The 21341-nt window shown below is 38.7% G+C and overlaps 1 protein-coding gene across 2 annotated transcripts in view; it reads left to right on the forward strand.

Annotated features, from left to right (window-relative positions):
- Window positions 1-20369, forward strand: part of UPRT (uracil phosphoribosyltransferase homolog) — a 40015-nt gene extending 19646 nt beyond the window's left edge. The window contains exons 1-7 of one of the 2 annotated variants that reach the window (XM_027095604.1): window positions 7940-8954; window positions 9071-9113; window positions 11835-11904; window positions 12976-13038; window positions 15026-15187; window positions 17086-17184; window positions 19349-20369. In XM_027095604.1, coding sequence (XP_026951405.1) covers window positions 8863-8954; window positions 9071-9113; window positions 11835-11904; window positions 12976-13038; window positions 15026-15187; window positions 17086-17184; window positions 19349-19455 — 636 coding nt within the window. In that variant the 5' untranslated portion in view covers window positions 7940-8862 and the 3' untranslated portion in view covers window positions 19456-20369. Of the gene's footprint in view, window positions 1-7939; window positions 8955-9070; window positions 9114-11834; window positions 11905-12975; window positions 13039-15025; window positions 15188-17085; window positions 17185-19348 lie in introns of those variants that run through there. The other variant, XM_027095603.1, reaches the window with a different exon arrangement.
- Window positions 20370-21341: the final 972 nt, after the last annotated feature.

Raw genomic sequence — 21341 nt, forward strand, 5'->3', positions numbered from 1 at the left:
CCAGAAGTTATCAGATGATGCTGATACTTTTGAGGAGAGTGTGAAGATGTTACAATGTCTGTTTCTAAAGTAAAATAATGAATTTGGGCAACTCTGATCAATTAACCTAACTTTTCTATGTAATATATTTGTGTAACTGTTTAAAAATTAAAGACAAACATTTCAGATGTGTTCTCAAGATATACTATTTCTTTAAGACAAATCCAGACTTATCTTCCCTATTGAAAAACTGTGTTCTGGCTACTTAGACAAGTTTATGTAGGTCTAGCAAATGGGGAAGTAGGCGTCAGTCTTTTTTTCTTTTTTCTTGGTAGTTCGCTGACTTTTACTTCTTTGACAAGCATGTTGTGAAGGTTAATTATAGAAATGAAAGGTGAAAGTGTAATATTATTAGTATAGTTTCATTTGAAAACCACAGTACATAAAGCCTGTTTTAAATGGGCTGTCTATGTGTAGGTGTGTGGATAGAGTTTTCTGAGTTTAGGGAGTATTTATATATAAAGAATACAGACTTAGGGATTTTGGAAGATGGCAGAAGAGTAAGATGCGAGATCACCTTCCTCCCCACAGATACACCAGAAATACATCTACACGTGGAAGAACTCATACAGAACACCTCCTGAATGCTGGCAGAAGACCTCAGACCTCCCAAAAGGCAAGAAACTCCCCACATACCTGGGTAGGGCAAAAGAGAAAATAATAAACAGAGACAAAAGGATAGGGACAGGACGTGCACCACTGGGAGGGAGATGTGAAGGAGGAAAGGTTTCCACACACTAGGAAGCCCCTTCGTGGGCAGAGACTGTGGGTGGCGGAGGGGGAAAAGCTTCGGAGCCACGGAGGAGAGAACAGCAACAGGGGTGCAGAGGGCAAAGTGGAGAGATTCCCGCACAGAGGATCAGTGGACCAGCACACACCAGCCCGAGAGGCTTGTCTGCTCACCTGCCGGAGTGGGCAGGGCTGGGAGCTGAGGCTCGGGCTTCGTTCAGAGTGCAGGGAGAGGACTGGGGTTGGCGGCATGAGCACAGCCTGCAGGGCGTTAGTGCACCACGGCTAGGCGGGAGGGAGTCCGGGGAAAAGTCTGGACCTGCCGAAGAGGCAAGAGACTTTTTCTTCCCTCTTTGTTTCCTGGTGTGGGAGGAGAGGGGATTAAGAGCGCTGCTTAAAGGAGCTCCAGAGACGGGCGTGAGCCGCGGCTAAAAGCATGGACCACAGAGACGGGCATAAGATGCTAAGGCTGTTGCTGCCGCCACTAAGAAGCCTGTGTGTGAACACAGGTCACTATCCACACGCCCCTTCCGGGGAGCCTGTGCAGCCCGCCACTGCCAGGGTCCTGGGATCCAGGTACAACTTCCCCGGGAGAACGCATGGCGCGCCTCAGGCTGGTGCAACATCACGCCGGCCTCTGCCGCCGCAGGTTCACCCCACACTCCATACCCCTCCCTCCCGCGGCCTGAGTGAGCCAGAGTCCCTGAAGCAGCTGCTCCTTTAACCCCGTCCTGTCTGAGCAAAGAACAGATGCCCTCCGGCGACCTACACTCAGAGGCGGGGCCAAATCCAAAGCTGAGCCCCGGGAGCTGAGAGAACAAAGAAGAGAAAGGGAAGGCTCTCCCAGCATCCTCGGAAGCAGCGGATTAAAGCTCCACAATCAACTTGATGTACCCTGCATCTGTGGAATACCTGAATAGACAACAAATCATCCAAAATTGAGGAGGTGGACTTTGAGAGCAAGATTAATGATTTTTTCCCCTTTTCCTCTTTTTGTGAGTGTGTATGTGTATCCTTCTGTGTGAGATTTTGTCTGCATAGCTTTGCTTCCACCATTTGTCGTAGGGTTCTATCCATCCTTCTTTAAAAATTTTTTTCTTAATATTTTTTATTTTAGTAACTTTATTTTATTTTTATTTTATTTTACTTTATCTTCTTTCTTTCTTTCCTTCCTTCCCTCCTTTAGACAACAAATCACCCCAAATTGAGTAGGTGGACTTTGAGAGCAAGATTTATGATTTTTTCCCCTTTTCCTCTTTTTGTGAGTGTGTATGTGTATGCTTCTGTGTGAGATTTTGTCTGTATAGCTTTGCTTCCACCATTTGTTGTAGGGTACTATCTGTCCATTTTTTTAATGTTTTCTTCTTAATAGTTATTTTTTACTTTAATAACTTTCTTTTATTTTATCTTACTTTATTTTATTTTACTTTATCTTCTTTCTTTCTTTTTTCCTTCCTTCCCTCCTTCCTTCTTCCCTCTCTCCCTCCCTCCCTCCCTCCTTTCTTCCTTTCTTTCTTTCTACTTCTACTAATTCTTTCTTTCTACTTTTTCTCCCTTTTATTCTGAGCCGTGTGGATGAAAGGCTGTAGGTGCTGCAGCCAGGAGTCAGTGCTGTGCCTCTGAGGTGGGAGAGCCAACTTCAGGACACTGGTCCACAAGAGACCTCCCAGCTCCACGTAATATCAAATGGCGAAAATGTCCCAGAAATCTCCATCTCAACACTAGCAGCCAGCTTCACCCAACGACCAACAAGCTACAGTGCTGCACACCCTATACCAAACAACTAGCAAGACAGGAACACAACCCCACCCATTAGCAGAGAGGCTGCCTAAAATCATAAGTCGACAGACACCCAGAAACACACCAACAGACGTGGACTTGCCCACCAGAAAGACAAGATCCAGCCTCATCCACCAGAACACAGACACTAGTTCCCTCCACCAGGAAGCCTACACAGCCCACTGAACCAACCTTAGCCACTGGGGACAGACACCAAAAACAACGGGAACTATGAACATGCAGCCTGCAAAAAGGAGATCCCAAACACAGTAAGATAAGCAAAATGAGAGGACAGAAAAACACACATCAGTTGAAGGAGCAAGATAAAAACGCACCAGACCTAACAAATGAAGAGGAAATATGCAGTCTACCTGAAAAAGAATTCAGAATAATGATAGTAAAGATGATCCAAAATCTTAGAAATAGAATACAGAAAATACAAGAAACATTTAACAAGGACCTAGAAGAACTAAAGATGAAACAATGATGAACAACACAATAAATGAAATTAAAAATACTCTAGATGGGATCAATAGCAGAATAACTGAGGCAGAAGATGGGTAAGTGGCCTGGAAGATAAAATAGTGGAAATAACTACTGTAGAGCAGAATATAGAGAAAAGAATGAAAAGAACTGAGGACAGTCTCAGCGACCTCTGGGACAACATCAAACGCACCAACATTCGAATTATAGGGGTTCCAGAAGAAGAAGAGAAAAAGAAAGGGACTGAGAAAATATTTGAAGAGATTATAGTTGAAAACTTCCCTAATATGGGAAAGGAAATAGTTAATCAAGTCCAGGAAGCACAGAGAGTCCCATACAGGATAAATCCAAGGAGAAACACGCCAAGACACATATTAATCAAGCTGTCAAAAAATAAATAAAAAGAAAACATATTAAAAGCAGCAAGGGAAAAACAACAAATAACACACAAGGGAATCCCCATAAGGTTAACCTCTGACCTTTTAGCAGAAACTCTGTAAGCCAGAAGGGACTGGCAGGACATATTTAAAGTGATGAAGTAGAAAAAAACTTCAACCAAGATTACTCTACCCAGCAAGGATCTCATTCAGATTTGATGGAGAAATTAAACCCTTTACAGACAAGCAAAAGCTGAGAGTGTTCAGCACCACCAAACCAGGTTTACAAGTGCTAAATGAACTTCTCTAGGCAAGAAACACAAGAGAAGGAAAAGACCTACAACAACGAACCCAAAACAATTAAGAAAATGGGAATAGGAACATACATATCGATAATTACCTTAAATGTAAATGGAATAAATGCTCCCACCAAAAGACACAGATTGGCTGAATGGATACGAAAACGAGACCCATATATACGCTGTCTGCAAGAGACCCACTTCAGACTTAGAGACACATACAGACTGATAGTAAGTGGATGGTAAAAGATATTCCATGCAAATGGAAAGCAAAAGAAAGCTGGAGTAGCAATTCTCATATCAGAGAAAATAGACTTTAAAATAAAGACTATTAGAAGAGACAAAGAAGGACACTACATAATGATCAAGGGATTGCTCCAAGAAGAAAGTATAGCAATTGTAAATATTTATGCAGCCAACGCAGGAGCACCTCAATACATAAGGCAAATACTAACAGCCATAAAAGGGGAAATCAACAGTAACACATTCATAGCAGGGGACTTTAACACCCCACTTTCACCAATGGACACATCATCCAAAATGAAAACAAATAAGGAAACACAAGCTTTAAATGATACATTAAACAAGATGGACTTAATTGATATTTATAGGACATTCCATCCAAAAACAACAGAATACACATTTTTCTCAAGTGCTCATGAAACATTCTCCAGGATAGATCATATCTTGTGTCACAAATCAAGCCTTGGTAAATTTAAGAAAATTGAAATTGTATCAAGTATCTTATCTGACCACAGCGCTATGAGACTAGATATCAATTACAGGAAAATATCTGTAAAAATACAAACACACGGAGGCTAAACAATACATGACTTACTAATGAAGTGATAACTGAAGAAATCAAACAGGAAATCAAAAAATACGTAGAAACAAATGACAATGGAGACACGATGACCCAAAACCTATGGGATGCAGCAAAAGCAGTTCTAAGACGGAAGTTTATAGCAATACAGTCCTACCTTAAGAAACAGGAAACATCTCAAATAAACAACCTAACCTTGCACCTAAAGCAATTAGAGAAAGAAAAACAAAAAAACCCCAAAGTTAGCAGAAGGAAAGTAATCATAAAGATCAGATCAGAAATAAATGAAAAAGAAATGAAGGAAACGATAGCAAAGATCAATAAAACTAAAAGCTGGTTCTTTGAGAAGATAAACAAAATTGATAAACCATTAGCCAGACTCATCAAGCAAAAAAGGGAGAAGACTCAAATCAATAGAATTAGAAATGAAAAAAGAGAAGTAACAAGTGACACTGCAGAATTACAAAAGATCAGGAGAGATTACTACAAAAAGCCCTCTGCCAAAAAAATGGACAAACTGGAAGAAATGGTCAAATTCTTAGAAATCCACAACCTGCCAAGACTGAATCAGGAAGAAATAGAAAATATGAACAGACAAATCACAAGCACTGAAATTAAAACTGTGATTAAAAATCTTCCAATAAACAAAAGCCCAGGGCCAGTTGGCTTCACAGGCGAATTCTATTAAACATTTAGAGAAGAGCTAACACCTGTCCTTCTCAAACTCTTCCAAAATATAGCAGAGGGAGGAACACTCCCAAACTCATTCTACGAGGCCACCATCAGCCTGATACCAAAACCAGAGAAGGATGTCACAAAGAAAGAAAACTACAGGCCAATATCACTGATGAACATAGATGCAAAAATCCTCAACAAAATACTAGCAAACAGAATCCAACACATTAAACGGATCATACACCATGATCAAGTGGGGTTTATTCCAGGAATGCAAGGATTGTTCATTATACGCAAATCAATCAACGTGATATACCATATTAACATATTGAAGGAGAAACACCATATGATCATCTCAATAGATGCAGAGAAATTTTCGACAGAATTCAACACCCATTTATGATAAAAACCCTGCAGGAAGTAGACATAGAGTGAACTTTCCTCAACATAATAAAGGCCATATATGACAAGCCCACATCCAACATCATCCTCAATGGTGAAAAACTGAAAGCATTTCCACTAAGATCAGGAAGAAGACAAGGTTGCCCACTCTCACCACTCTTATTCAACATAGTTTTGGAAGTTTTAGCCACAGCAATCAGAGAAGAAAAGGAAATAAAGGAATCCAAATCGGAAAAGAAGAAGTAAAGCTGTCACTGTTTGCAGATGACATGATACTATATATAGAGAATCCTAAAGATGCTACCAGAAAACTACTAGAGCTAATCAATGAATTTGGTAAAGTAGCAGGATACAAAATTAATGCACAGAAATCTCTGGCATTCCTATACACTAATGATGAATAATCTGAAAGTGAAATCAAGAAAACACTCCCCTTTACCACTGCAACAAAAAGATTAAAATATCTAGGAATAAACCTACCTAAGGAGACAAAAGACCTGTTTGCAGAAAATTATAAGACACTCATGAAAGAAATTAAAGATGATACAAATAGATTGAGAGGTATACCATGTTCTTGGATTGGAAGAATCAACATTGTGAAAATGACTCTACTACCCAAAGCAATCTACAGATTCAATGCAATCCCTATCAAACTACCAGTGGCATTTTTCACAGAACTAGAACAAAAAATTTCACAATTTGTATGGAGACAGAAAAGATCCTGAAGAGCCAAAGCAATCTTGAGAACAAAAAACGGAGCTGGAGTAATCAGGCTTTGTGATTTCAGACTATAGTACAAAGCTACAGTAATCAAGACAGTATGGTACTGGCACAAAATGAAAAAGATAGATCAATGGAACAGGATAGAAAGCTCAGAGATAAACCCAGGCACATATGGTCACCTTATCTTTGATAAAGGAGGCAGGAATATACAGTGGAGAAAGGACAGCCTCTTCAATAAGTGGTGCTGGGAAAACTTGACAGGTACTTGTAAAAGTATGAGATTAGATCACTCCCTAACACCATACACAAAAATAAGCTCAAAATGGATTAAAGACCTAAATATAAGGCCAGAAACTATCAAACTCTTAGAGGAAAGCATAGGCAGAACACTCTATGACATAAATCACAGCAAGATCCTTTTTGACTCACTTCCTAGAGAAACAGAAATAAAAACAAAAATAAACAAATGGGACCTAATGAAACTACACAGCATTTGCACAGCAAAGGAAACCATAAACAAGACCAAAAGACAAGCCTCAGTATGGGAGAAAATATTTGCAAATGAAGCAACTGACAAAGGATTAATCTCCATAATTTATAAGCAGCTCATGCAGCTCAATAACAAAAAAAACAAACAACCCAATCCAAAAGTGGGCAGAAGATCTAAATAGACATTTCTCCGAAAAAGATATACAGACTGCCAGCAAACACATGAAAGAATGCTCAACATCATTAATCATTAAAGAAATGCAAATCAAAACTTCAATGAGATATCATCTCACACCAGTCAGAATGGCCATCATCAAAAAATCTAGAAACAATAAATGCTGGAGAGGGTGTGGACACGCTTGTGCTGCTGGTGCGAACGTGAATTGGTACAGCCACTATGAAGAACAGTATGGAGGTTCCTTGAAAAACTACAAACAGAGCTACCATATGACCCAGCAATCCCACTACTGGGCATATACCCTGAGAAAACCATAATTCAAAAAGAGTCATGTACCAAAATGTTCATTGCAGCTCTATTTACAGTAGCCCGGAGATGGAAACAACCTAAGTGTCCATCATCGGATGAATGCATAAAGAAGATGTGGCACATATATGCTATGGAATATTACTCATCCATAAAAAGAAATGAAATTGAGCTATTTGTAATGAGGTGGATAGAGCTAGAGTCTGTCATACAGAGTGAAGTAAGTCAGAAAGAGAAAGACAAATACCATATGCTAACACATATATGTGGAATTTAAGAAAAAAAATGTCATGAAGAACCTAGGGGTAAGACAGGAATAAAGACACAGACCTACTAGAGAATGGACTTGAGGATATGGGGAGGGGGAAGGCTAAGCTTTGACAAACGAGAGAGAGGCATGGGCATATATACACTACCCAATGTAAGGTAGATAGCTAGTGGGAAGCAGCCGCATAGCTCAGGGAGATCATCTCAGTGCTTTGTGACCACCTGGAGGGGTGGGATAGGGAGGGTGGGAGGGAGGGAGACGCAATAGGGAAGAGATATGGGAACATATGTATATGTATAACTGATTCACTTTGTTATAAAGCAGAAACTAACACACCATTGTAAAGCAATTATACTCCAATAAAGATGTAAAAAATTAAAATTAAAAAAAGAATACAGGCCTATATTCTTCCTATTGCTCAATTATAGTCCATATTTTAGAGAGTTAGTATCTGTAATAATGATAGAACTGTGGTTACTCTACGAAACCTAATGCCATTTGTGTCAGGGGTATTTCATTGCTTTTCCCTGTCAGAGAAAGTAAATGAAGGTTGAAAAAGAGTCATGATTAATCGTATAGTGAGATAATATATGCTTGCATATGCCATTTCGATGCTGTGTTGGGGAATATTTTAGGTATGCTATGGATAGGCAGATGGGGATTTTTAAGTACATAAACTGTAAGTCTGTCAGATTGTTTAACTTACATGAGAGAAAGAGGAGGAACAATGCTAGGTTTTTACATACAGAAAAAATGTCAGCCTTATAAACATTCTTCTTTTGGCTGGGTAACAGTTTGTGGGTAGGTGCAACCCTCGATTATTATTACTTGGGTACCTCAGGATCTGAAAGTACTGGCCAGAAGGAAGTGTACAGGAAGTAGGTAGAAAGATGTATGGAATAAACTATTTGGTTGAAAAACAGGCAAAGGGAAAAAGTTATCAATAGTTTGAGAAAGGTCTTGGAAATTAGGTTATGTCTTCTTGAAAGCAATGGCAGAAACAGAGGATTTACTTGTTTGTGCCATTCTCATTCCAAAAAGGATTAGAGACAGAGTATCAATAGATGGGTTACTTATGTTGGTAATAGGGTTTTAGATCAAGGTGAATGGTGCGCGAGAATGGGGAGAACCTGGTTTTCTAACTGCAAAGTTTTTTTCTTAACTTGAGCTCTGGACTTGCTGCCATCTTCCAGGGGGAACTTGTTCATCTCCTGATTGAAGAGTATATACTTGGGCAGTTCCGTGGGAGACTGCATGATCTTTTCAATTCCTCTCTCTAGTGTTAATATCAAATGAGCATTTTCAATAATATTTACCAAGTCATTCCATTTAGGTTCCTGTATCCTAGTGAAAAATGTCATGTCTCAATAATAGTCTGTTACAGGTAAGCCTTTAAGCTTTTAGCATGTAATACGTTTTAATATCAGAGTTACTATATATATTAAGTAATATTTCACTTTAAAGCTCTAATCTAGACTAAAACTTGTACTTTTTTTTTAGGACAGCCAGTAGAGGGGACTTCATGTTTTCTGCGGATCGTTTGGTAGGTGGATGGAGGCTTTCCATTTTCATTTCACTGTTGTTCCTAGTGATACAATCGTAGTAGGCCAAGGGGCTTTTTTGTTCTAGAGCATTCTGGGGTCAAAAGAGATTGTACCAAGTAACCCACATCTTGCTAGACTTTGCAAGTGTTGTTTCTACTGTTGCATTAAAGCTCTGCCTCAGTCCCATTCACCTCAAAGCATTGTCCATGAACTAATTCTCTGTAGTTCTGAGGTACCACTTACTACCTTTCAAGTGGATCTTGGTAACCTGATCCTGAGGCTTAAATGCCTCCTCTTAGGGCAGTGAAGTGAAGTAAATTAAAAGGAAATCAAAGATGTAAAAGACGTAGTAGTTACCCTTGTGGGATCCATCGAATGCACAAAAACTAATACCTAGCTTGTAGTTTACATGGGGTTGGATATCTATTTTGCCTCTTCTTTTCTGTAGTATCCTCACACGTGAAATACTAAGTTGTACTGTCTATGCTCAGGGACTTGCTGTTAAGAATTGACCAAGCCCAATTCTGTTTAGTTAGTGTCATCTGAGAGGTTCTCAGGCCACATTGGGCTGTCTTGGGTAAGCCCTGTTTACTTCTTGTGTTTATATCTAAATTTGTTCAGTGCTTAGAATGAGGTTGACACATATTCTGCTGTGGTTATTAGTATTCATCTGTTCATGAAATATACATTGAACTCATGTGAGTCAGACACTGTGCTAGACTGTGTTGTGGGGGGAGGAGATACAGTGGTAAAGCATATAGCATGGTGTCTGATATTGTGGGGTTTACAATCTAAATACTGTTCTCAGTATTTAGTTTGGGAAAGAAAGAAAAGTGACTTATTAAGCTTATAGTTATAATCAGATAGTAGAAGATATATTATTAAAGGGAATGTGATGGTGTTGGTGGGGGGAGGCGCGAAACTCTTTATTTACCTTTTCCCTAGGGAAATCTTTATTCCAAAAGAGTGTAGACAACTCCTGTTCCATTTTTGACTTTAAGTATTCTTGGTTCAAAGGCCACTTCTATTTGAGCTTCCAGGGCCAGTAATAATCCTTGGACTGCATCAAGATAAATGTAGTTGACATTCTTGGAGTGATAGGTTATTCTGTCTTTATGCTTTTATCAAACCAAAGGGACAGGTTCAAGGCAATTGTGTCAGTGGCTGCTGTGGGGAAAACAGAGGTCTTGGTGTTCACTGGTAGAAAATGATTGCTCTTTCTTTTGCTCTCCTTGTTCCATTTTTCTGGAGAACATAGGAAGTAAGTTCATGGTTATTGTAAAATGCTTGCCTGGAAGGGCAAGTATTATCTTAGTCAAGTGAGATAATAAGGATCCAGGGCATAATTCACCTCAGGGGATGGTAATTAGGACCTGTCTGTTCTCTGCAGTTGGATTTGAAGGTCCTGATATTGGGGGTGGGAGGTGTGGAGGGTCAGTTGTGATTGTGGTAGGGACAGGAGCTGTTGAGGTTTCTAGTGTTGAGGATTTCTAGTACACTGTCTCTTCTAGCACAAGGGTCCTGTTATAGTGGACATTAATTCTATCCTGAATTTGTCAGGATTGGCTCTCCTGGCGCTCAGATCTTGAGTTCTTTATATTTTAGTCACCCTTCTTCTGGTTTTATGTTCTCCTGTAAGGCTTGGACACACTAGTTTCTGTCCCAGAGTTGCAGGAGATGGACAGGAGGTAAGACTCTTTAGAGGAGTGTTACTAGGAGAACTAGGCTCTTCAAAGAAAATGATCCTCTTCTTCCCTTGTACTTTTTGCTCGTAAGAAACATTAACCTCCACAGAAGGTGGTGGCTAGAGGTGAGTATGCACACACACACGGTATTCATGAGCTTCCTTGACCCTCTGGTGCTGCAGGTTGACAAAGTGCTGGCCCATTTAGCATTGATCATTTTAATGGCAGCAGGATGTTTTGTTGTGATAACAGAGCATGGGGCCTGACATTTCTCCCTGATGTTCCTGAGTCTCAATCAGTAATGTAATATTGATTGGAGAAAATGTGCTTTGCAGACTCAGCACTGCCTTTTTGTAATGGGCTCTGGGTAGTCATAGAAATACCATAACCGGTGGTTTTTGGAGGCTATTCCTAGTAGTTCTGATGGATTCTTTCCTCTGTACCACATATTAAGATCATTAGGAGCCTTTTTTTTTTTTTAAGCTGGGAAGTCCCAATGCATTCGACTGGATCCTTCTTCAAGTTCAGTAAATTGGTTCAGCCCCATCCACTCATTTATTTCCTCCTAAGAAATTCAGGCTTTATTTTGCATTATGGTGGGCCTTTGTTAAAAAGTATCTGACTTGACAGTTTCAGAGTACTAAACAAGGCAAAGAAGTTTCCAGTGAGCACTATTTCTAGAGTAGCCAGAAGTATATTACTTCCAAGTGTTCCTGCCATGACTCTTGACACTTGCTGTAGTATTGCATTTCTCATAATATAGCCTGGACTGACTGAATGAGAATCAGAAAGCATACTTGAGCCTTTTAGTGGCAATCATGTGCCTAACCGAGGTTGGATACCTAGCAGCAAGCAGCCTGGCATTTGTTTCTATCTCTGTATCTAACACATGATAGGGGCCCCCTTCCTACTTCCATAAGCTAAATCCTTGCCTAGTATGTTACTGACTTTTTGCCTAGTTTTCAGCTCCTGAGGCTTACAGCTAACAGGAGATTCTTAGCAAGTTCTCAACTTATTCTTCCTTTGACTCTCTAGATCAGACTTGTTGTGGAAGAGGGATTGAATCAGCTACCATATAAAGAATGCATGGTGACCACTCCAACAGGTAACCAGGGCTGTTACTCTCATATTCGCCTCATAAAAATTCTGAGATAGAATTGGGGGAAAATGGAAAAAAAGCAGTCTGAGTAAATCAGTATGCAAAATGAGGAGTCTATGTGGAGCTGTTCTTTTAAACAACTTAATAAACTTGGAGACATTTAGCAAAGAAATTTATGTGGATGACCTTTTGTTAATGGCTTGCTGGTCAGTTCAAGTTAAAGGTTAATAAATATTCTTCAGCATGCAGGTGTTGCCTTTGATGATGGCACATTGGGACCAGAGCTAAGAATTGCTGGCAGCTTATCTTCACCTCTGTAGGGAAGCTTCTGGTGTTAACAAATGGGTGGGCTGGTTTGGCATTGAAACTCCAGGTAAAGGGATGAAAAGTAAAAAAAAAAAAAAAAAAGGAAAACTAAAAATGATGAGGATTAGAGAAGGGGCTTTGTTCTGCTCTAATAGAAAGAAACCAAGGATCCCTATTTTAGGGATTTGAAATTCTGATTTGGTTCTTTAGTAAATAATGGAAGCTGTTATATCCAAAGGTTGATTTTATGAAAATTGGGGGCTGAATTTGCTGCATCATAATTGATACAAATTCAGGATGAGACCAAGGCATGAACATGTCTTGATAATTACTTCAACCTTTCTCTTCTGCTTTTTAATGCAGAATGGAGGCTCATAAAAAGGGACCGGAATGAGGAGGCTCTCTGCTGTGGCTCACAGTGGGGTCCCAGTTTGAATTGATGGGCTTTCTAGCATTCTTGGAGTACAATTCTTGTCTGAATTCAGTTTGAGGAACATGTATGTGAATATCATTCTATCATAAGGCCTGTTCCCAGTCGATGAAGTCTACCTCTCTCCCAATTATTCCCACAGGTTTTTTATGAAGAATTAAAAAGTAAATATGAAAAATCATGGCTCTTCTTATTACTTTCACAGGGAACCTATGATGTTATACAGTATGTCTGGACAAGAGTTGCTCTGTACCCATCTGCTTTAAAGCTTAGATACTTTATTAAATAAGTAGGTCTCTCCAATGATGAAAGATAAATTCTTTGGTTTTATTCCCCAACAGGGTACAAGTATGAAGGAGTGAAATTTGAGAAGGGAAACTGTGGGGTCAGCATAATGAGAAGCGGTAGGTTTGCATATGTGTGACTTTGTCTCTTTGCGTGCATAGATGCAGTTGCTATTTTCCAGGAGAGAGGCGGTCTTGTCTGTCACAATTGCAGCCTTCCTTAGCTTAAATCTCACCACCTGTGTTGTCTATCCTCATGGTGCCTTGAAATCATAGCCTATGTATCGCCGAGTTTGGCTAATTTTAACTGCAGAGCATCTTCCCTAGTGGCCTATCCCCATGGGCAAGCCAGCTTTGAAAGATTCAGAGGAGGGTGGGAGAACAAGAGGATGCAATGATGCTATCTTGGAGAGAACAGGGCAGCTTGAATTTTGAGGGAATACAGCACAAATTCAGGCCTGCAGAACTCTGAGCACCCAACTAGAGAAAATCTTTTTTCTGTTTTTTTTAATTTCTTTTGTGAGGAACAGTCCTACCCTGTCAGGAACTGGACTGAATGGCTTGTTTAATATTTTTAGTTTTATATTTGATGAGTATGTGACTATGTAGGCAAAAGAACTTAACTGTGATTAACTCTAGGTATTTCCAATTGCTAGTCTTATAAATATTTGTGTTTTGAGTCCAACCGATTATCCTTCTAAACCAACCTTTGTGCAGCAAAATCACATGCCTGTAATTAGGACCTATACCTGTTACATGGGGATGATTATTTCCGTTCAGCAACTTAATTCCTTAATTATTCTTTGTACAGGATCCAAGGTATGGTAGAAGCCCCACTTGCTTGCATTGGAAACAGATTTTTTTTTTTTGCCACACCATGCAGCATGTGGGATCTTAGTTCCCCTAAGGATCCAACCTGTGTCCCCTGCAGTGGCAGCATGGAGTCTTAACCACTGGACCACCAGGGAAGTCCCCGGATTTTTATTTCACATATAAACATTCCCTTTTCTTCTCTGGCTATGAAGTTCTGTTTGTGAACAATTGAATATCTCCAATAAAATAGGAGCTTTAAGCTCCCTTTTTTATAGAAGGTAGCTCTTAAGCAACGATAGGATTTTCAGGACAATGGTGTTCAACCTTTTAAAACTGGTGAAGACAATGGAGATGGGCTTTTAAGGCACAATTTCTTCTGTTTTAGTCCAGCTTCTGCCCTAAAGGCAGCAGCATGGTCCTCGCACCCCTAGTGTATACAGGATGACCTTGGGGGTGATGCATAGACAGGGTGTTTTTAACCTTAATAGCTATTGGTTGATTTTCATACCTAATAGAAAGAAACTGTTTTTATATTTTCACTAGTGATATAAAGTTTCCTTTTAAAATAAATGTAAAAAAACCAGTTAATTTAAAGAAAAATATTAAGTAAATAACCATACAAGTAGAATTTTGATGTGGCCTAAAATCTTGACGATGGTATGAAAATGGTTGACCTTTGGCAAACACTTCCTTAAAGGAATTCAGACTCAAAAATAGCTCTGTGTTCAGAAACCAAGGGTGTGGTGGTGGTGTTGGTTGTGGTTCTCTAGCGGGGAGAGGGAACATATATTACTTTTTCACTGTTTGCCAATGAAGCCTCTGCCATTGAAGTCATTGCTGGGTCTAAGTGATATCTCTTGACGCCAGCTTAATCTAAATGGAGAGCCTTTGGTCTGTAGCCCCCATTCTTCCATAAATATTTTATATTTTTGCCAGATGAAAGTAACACAGTTTCTTTAAAATAATAGGAGTAAAATGTTCCTGATATTAGAAAAGTTCAAGGAGCAGCTTAATAAAACACTTTATTTACTGTAATCATGGAAGCATGACAGCTCTAAAACTTGCAAGCCAGCAATAAAACTAGCGTATCCTAGTTTCATTGACCTGAACTAAGTATAAAATATGAGCATATCCGAAGTAAAAGCTGTTAGCTTAAGAAGAATTGCTTCCATTTTGACAATGTCTTTATTTATTGTATTAATAACAGTCAAAAACTCTGCTTTGGCCTATTCTTGGACTTTCACTGTATCTCCTCCTAATCCCTCTTTCCTTCTTTTTTATTTCCTTCTTCAAGGTGAGGCAATGGAACAAGGTTTACGAGACTGCTGTCGATCCATACGAATTGGAAAGATCCTGATTCAGAGTGATGAGGAGACACAAAGAGCCAAAGTATATTATGCCAAGTTCCCCCCAGACATTTACAGGAGAAAAGTCCTTCTGATGTATCCGATTCTCAGTGAGTGGCTTGTGTTTAATTTGTAACCTTTGGTTAGGGTTTAAATTCAACTTAGTGCCTGCCTTCTAGGTACCCTTATATAAAGGCGAAAACCATTTCTAAATGTGTTTTTTGTTTTTCTCAAAAACCATTCTTTAGAAAGCCATTTCTAAATGTTTTGTTTTGTTCTAAATGTTTTGTTTTGATTTGGAGTTGCCCTGGGCAGTTCTCTGGGGAATTCTTATTGTGTAATAAGAGAATACACATTAGTCAAACTTTATTAGCTCCAAAAACTTCTATCTTAAAATTAACACATTGAAGCAAAGGATTTAATGAGGCAAAATATATAGAACACAGAAAATACATTGAAATATGTCCCTTCTCTAGCCCAATGAGTATAGCAATGATTTTCTCAAGGATTTATCCTCTTTGGAGGTAATTTTTTTTTTCCTATTCTAGTCTGTTTCCTAAGCTTACTCATATCCTGGGGTTAGGGGTGGTGGGTGGGTGTTATATTTGATATCTCAAATACTGAACGAATTTAGGGCTTGTTGTGCATTTGAAAACTGAAAAGTATATGGGTTATGTCTGTTATTGAAAATAACATCATTGATAAAAAACAGGCACCTTCAAATGAAGCTTTGTCTTGTAGTATCTTTTTTTTTTAACAGCTTTATTGGAGTATAATTCCTTTACAATGGCGTGTTAGTTTCTGCTTTATAACAGAGTGAATCAGCTATACATATACATATACCCCATATCTCCTTCCTCTTGCATCTCCCTCCCACCCTCCCTATCCCACCCGTTTAGGTGGTCACAAAGCACCGAGCTGATCTCTCTGTGCTATGCGGCTGCTTCTCACTGGCTATCTGTTTTACAATTGGTAGTGTATATATGTCCATGCCACTCTCTCACTTCGTCCCAGCTTACCCTTCCCCCTCCCTGTGTCCTTAAGTCCATTCCCTACATCTGCATCTTTATTCCTGTCCTGCCCCTAGGTTCTTCAGAACCCTTTTTTTTTTTTAGATTCCATATATATGTGTTAGCATATGGTATTTGTTTTTCTCTTTCTGACTTACTGCATTGTATGACAGACTCTAGGTCCATCCACCTCACTACATATAACTCAATTTTGCTTCTTTTTATGGCTGAGTAATATTCCATTGTATATATGTGCCACATCATTTTATTTTATTTTTTATTTATTTATCTATTTTTTACATCTTTATTGGAGTATAATTGCTTTACAATGGTGTGTTAGTTTCTGCTTTATAACAAAGTGAATCAGTTATACATATACATGTTTCCATATCTCTTCCCTCTTGCGTCTCCCTCCCTCCCACCCTCCCTATCCCACCCCTCTAGGTTGTGCCACATCTTCTTTATCCATTCATCTGTTGATGGACACTTAGGTTGCTTCCATGTCCTGGCTGTTGTAAATACAGCTTCAATGAACATTGTGGTCCATGACTCTTTTTGAACTATGGTTTTCTCAAGGTGTCTAGTAGTATCTTTTTTTTAAATTAATTAATTAATTTATGGCTGTGTTGGGTCTTCATTTTTGTGCGAGGGCTTTCTCTAGTTGTGGTAAGTGGGGGCCACTCTTCATTGCGGTGCGCGGGCCTCTCACTATCGCTGCCTCTCTTGTTCTCTGCGGAGCACAGGCTCCAGACGCGCAGGCTCAGTAATTGTGGCTCATGGGCCCAGTTGCTCCGCGGCATGTGGGATCTTCCCAGACCAGGGCTTGAACCCGTGTCCCCTGCATTGGCAGGCAGATTCTCAACCACTGCGCCACCAGGGAAGCCCTCTAGTAGTATCTTGTATTACATTACTAAACTGCCTTTACTTCAAAGAAACTCAAAGACATTTTGAGATGAATGTTAAAGTTGCCAATGCATTTGGTTGTCATTTTATTTCAGGCACTGGAAACACTGTAATTGAAGCTGTAAAGGTTCTCATAGAACATGGAGTTCAACCTAGTGTTATTATCCTACTCAGTCTGTTCTCCACTCCTCATGGTGAGTTCATGCTCTTGATGGTCATGGGGTGGTTAAGTGTACATCTGCCCAGCCTCTTATCCTGAGGAAAAGTTCATTTGCTTCCACATTAAATTCAAATTGAATTTTGGTAGTTATAACTTGTGTTTGTCATCTCTAAGCTTAGTGGTAATACTTTACACCATTCTACTGTTGTTCAAATTCAAATGAAGAAGTATGAACTAATTCCATTGAAGGGGATTGCAGTTGTTTTCATGGTGGCCCTGTTTGAGTAGAGCTTGCAAATGGCTGAAAGGTCACTATTTCTCCTGCCTCCCGACCTGAGCCTGAAAACTGCTCTCAAACAGCAAGAAACTCGAGGTTCTAGCTAGCCCTGTGGTCTTACTGAAGTAAGCTTTGCAGTGTGAAGCAAAGATCAAAAGTTTGTAAAGTTAGACTTCTGCTCAAAGGGCACAGTGAAAGAACTTGTGTCCTCTATTTCCTGAGAGAGGTAAGCCTAATTTACGACCCTAGTTTTTTTTGCCATGTAATCTAAGACGATTGTGAAAGTATCCTAAGAAAATAATCATAAAGGCATGTAGAAATTCAGCATTTAGGATAGTCACTGTAAAGCTGTATTTCATGTAAGAGAAAATTTGAAAGTATATAAATGACTTACTTGGAAATGGTTAAATAAATATACAGTTGACCCTTGAACAACGTGGGTTTGAACTGCGTTGGTCCACTTATACGTGGATATTTTTCAATACTGAAAACTACAGTACTACACAGTCCATGGTTGGTTGAATTCATGTATGCAGAGGAACTGCAGATACAGAGGGTCAACTATAAGTTATATATATGGATTAACCCCCATGTTGTTCAAGGGTCAACTGTATATTCAAAGAGTATAATATTATATAACTGTTAGATCATGTTTTTGAAAAAACATTTAATGACATCAAAGAATCTGGTAAATGTAAGAGCAGAATAAACAACAGCATTAGAATAGTATAAAATGTCATCACCAAGTTTAGAGATGACTAATACAAATTATGACTATTATGACTACCAAAATCAGACTTGGATTAAGATGGGACCTAATAAATCTTTCCTCAGCATGAAAGGCTAGACAGATGCACAATACTATTTCAATTTTCATTTTAAATCACATAATATTAATAGTGGTTGTCTTAGGGTGGTGGGATTCTAAGTGATTCATTTTCTTTTTTAAGCTTTTTTTTTGTATTTTCCAAATGTTCTACAATGAATTTGTATTTGTTTCATAATCGAAAAGAAAGAAATATGTGGCTTCTAGTTAGGGCGTTTCCTCATTTCCAAAGGTTCCAAGTCTCAGCCAACCCTGAAGAGGCTACAGAGAAACCAGTTGGGATGGCTGCATTTAGTATGCCATTGATTATCTTGCTGTTTCATAATAAAAAATTACCTGTAGTTCAAATGTTGATGGTGACAAAGGGTAATTTGCTTGGTTATCCATCCATATAACAGAGGTGGCATTGTAAACACTGAGATAACCAAATAATTATTGGGTTTTCTGTCTTTGGGAGTAGAAAAGTAACCATGTTAGTTGTAATAGTATACATTAGAATAGTATACTAATTCTTTGACATTATAGATGAAAAAATCTTATTCCGTGGCAGCCTTGCTATGGCTTTTTAGTTTGACTGGCATCCTAGCTAGTCCCTTTCCTTTTTTCCTCCATCTCCTCCCCACCCAAGCTAGAGTCATAACTTCTCAAAAGCTAGCTTTCTCTAACATAACAAAGAAGTCTTTGCACTTGTTTCAACAGTGTTCCAGTTGAGAAACCAGCATCTTATGTATGATCCTGTTTCCAGAAAGGACTGTATTCTCTGTATTCCAGCTGCCTTTAAAATAAAACAAAAAAAGACCCTTCAGGGGAAAAGTTGCTATAACTGAATATATTTTTCAAATCTTGGATAGAAAACAATTTGATTCTAAGAATTTATTAGTGAGTGGGTGGAAACATAGTCTGACTACTATCAAAATTTTTCAGATACAGACATTATATAAACTAAGAGATTAACCAAGTCTGACTATGTGTCCAAAGGTCATTGCTCTTGGTCTGTCAATATTAGACCTAGTGACTGATTATAAAATTACTGAATTCCAAGTAATGTTATCAAAAAATTCTGCCATAATGACAATTCTCTTTTATTTTTTGAAGGTGCCAAATCAATCATTCAAGAGTTTCCAGAGATCACAATTTTAACTACTGAAGTTCATCCTGTTGCACCTACACATTTTGGACAGAAATACTTTGGAACAGACTAAGTTATTGAAGGAAAATTATTCTATTGTGTAATATTACAGTTATGAGTTTCTACCTGTTTGACTAATTCACTTGAGGAATGACATAGAAAATCATTTTAAAGATACTTTGTAAGTTTTGGAAATAGGTATATTAAAAGGAAATACTTGAGGTTTGTTTTTTTATTTAGCTATTTCTTGACCGTTGGCACCAAATTCAGCAATGAAGCACACGCAGCTCTTCAAAAATATTTTAATAATGTTCTTATGCAAATTGCTGATCCATCAGTGCATTAAACTGTTCCCTAATTTATGAACCTCAGTTTAGAGGTTGCTTGCAGCCACAAGTAAAACCCAAATGGGAGTCAGTTCATTGGCCCACTCTAGTTTGCATTTTGTTTAGTTTGCTTTTAGTTCTAGGGAGATTTCATATATGTGGCTGTTGTCACCTTCCTCTACTCTTTACTTCCTAGTACAATACACACTGGTAACTTGGAGAGGATGAATAAAGAATGCCTCATATAATTTTACGTTTCCATTAGTGTCCTTACTCAGTTGGCAGATCCAGGGTATACAGTTAGCTCTTCGTTCAAGCCATTATGTTCTTCATGGCTCACTTCCTACCATGTGCATTGTTGGTAGGTGCCTTGTCAAGTGTAATGCAGTGAAGACGATGGTGGGGCATTCCAGCAACTGGAAATGTAACACTAATTGCTCAGATTGAACCAGGGATGTCTGGATGTTGACAAGGGAGGGCTAAATACTGTTAATGCCATCAATGACCTAGAAATGAATTGGTGGTGATTTTTCTGAGGTGTGGGGGAATGGATGGTTTATTGCTGGGCGTATGGCCAATAAGTAAATTAAAATGCTTCATTTTTGTGTTTTCATATAAATTGTGAAATTTTTTGTTCTAGTTCTGTGAAAAATGCCAGTGGTAGTTTGACAGGGATTGCATTGAATCTGTAGATTGCTTTGTGTAGTAGAGTCATTTTCACAATGTTGATTCGTCCAATCCAAGAACATGGTATATCTCTCCATCTGTTTGTATCATCTTTAATTTCTTTCATCAGTGTCTTATAATTTTCTGCATACAGGTCTTTTGTCTCCTTAGGTAGGTTTATTCCTAGATATTTTATTATTTTTGTTGCAATGGTAAATAGGAGTGTTTTCTTGATTTCACTTTCAGATTTTTCATCATTAGTGTATAGGAATGCCAGAGATTTCTGTGCATTAATTTTGTATCCTGCTACTTTACCAGATTCATTGATTAGCTCTAGTAGTTTTCTGGTAGCATATATAGGATCCTCTATGTATAGTATCATGTCATCTGCAAACAGTGACAGCTTTACTTCTTTTCCGATTTGGATTCCTTTTATTTGCTTTTCTTCTCTGATTGCTGTGTCTGAAACTTCCAAACTATGTTGAATAAGAGTGGTGAGAGTGGGCAACCTTGTCTTGTTCCTGATCTTACTTGAAATGCTTTCAGTTTTTCACCATTGAGGATGATGTTTGCTGTGGGCTTGTCATATATGGCCTGTATTATGTTGAGGAAAGTTCCCTCTATGCCTACTTTCTGCAGGGTTTTTATCATAAATGGGTGTTGAATTTTGTCAAAAGCTTTCTCTGCATCTATTGAGATGATCATATGGTTTTTCTCCTTCAATTTGTTAATATGGTTTATCACATTGATTGATTTGTGTATATTGAAGAATCCTTGCATTCCTGGAATAAACCCTACTTGATCATGGTGTATGATCCTTTTAATGTGCTGATGCATTCTATTTGCTAGTATTTTGTTGAGGATTTTTGCATCTATGTTCATCAGTGATATTGGCCTGTAGTTTTCTTTCTTTGTGACATCCTTGACTGGTTTTGGTATCAGGCTGATGGTGGCCTCGTAGAATGAG

Source organism: Aethalodelphis obliquidens, unplaced genomic scaffold (genome assembly GCF_003676395.1).
Source record: "Aethalodelphis obliquidens isolate GAN/ISIS:26980383/991018 unplaced genomic scaffold, ASM367639v1 scaffold92, whole genome shotgun sequence".
Classification (NCBI taxonomy): domain Eukaryota; kingdom Metazoa; phylum Chordata; class Mammalia; order Artiodactyla; family Delphinidae; genus Aethalodelphis; species Aethalodelphis obliquidens.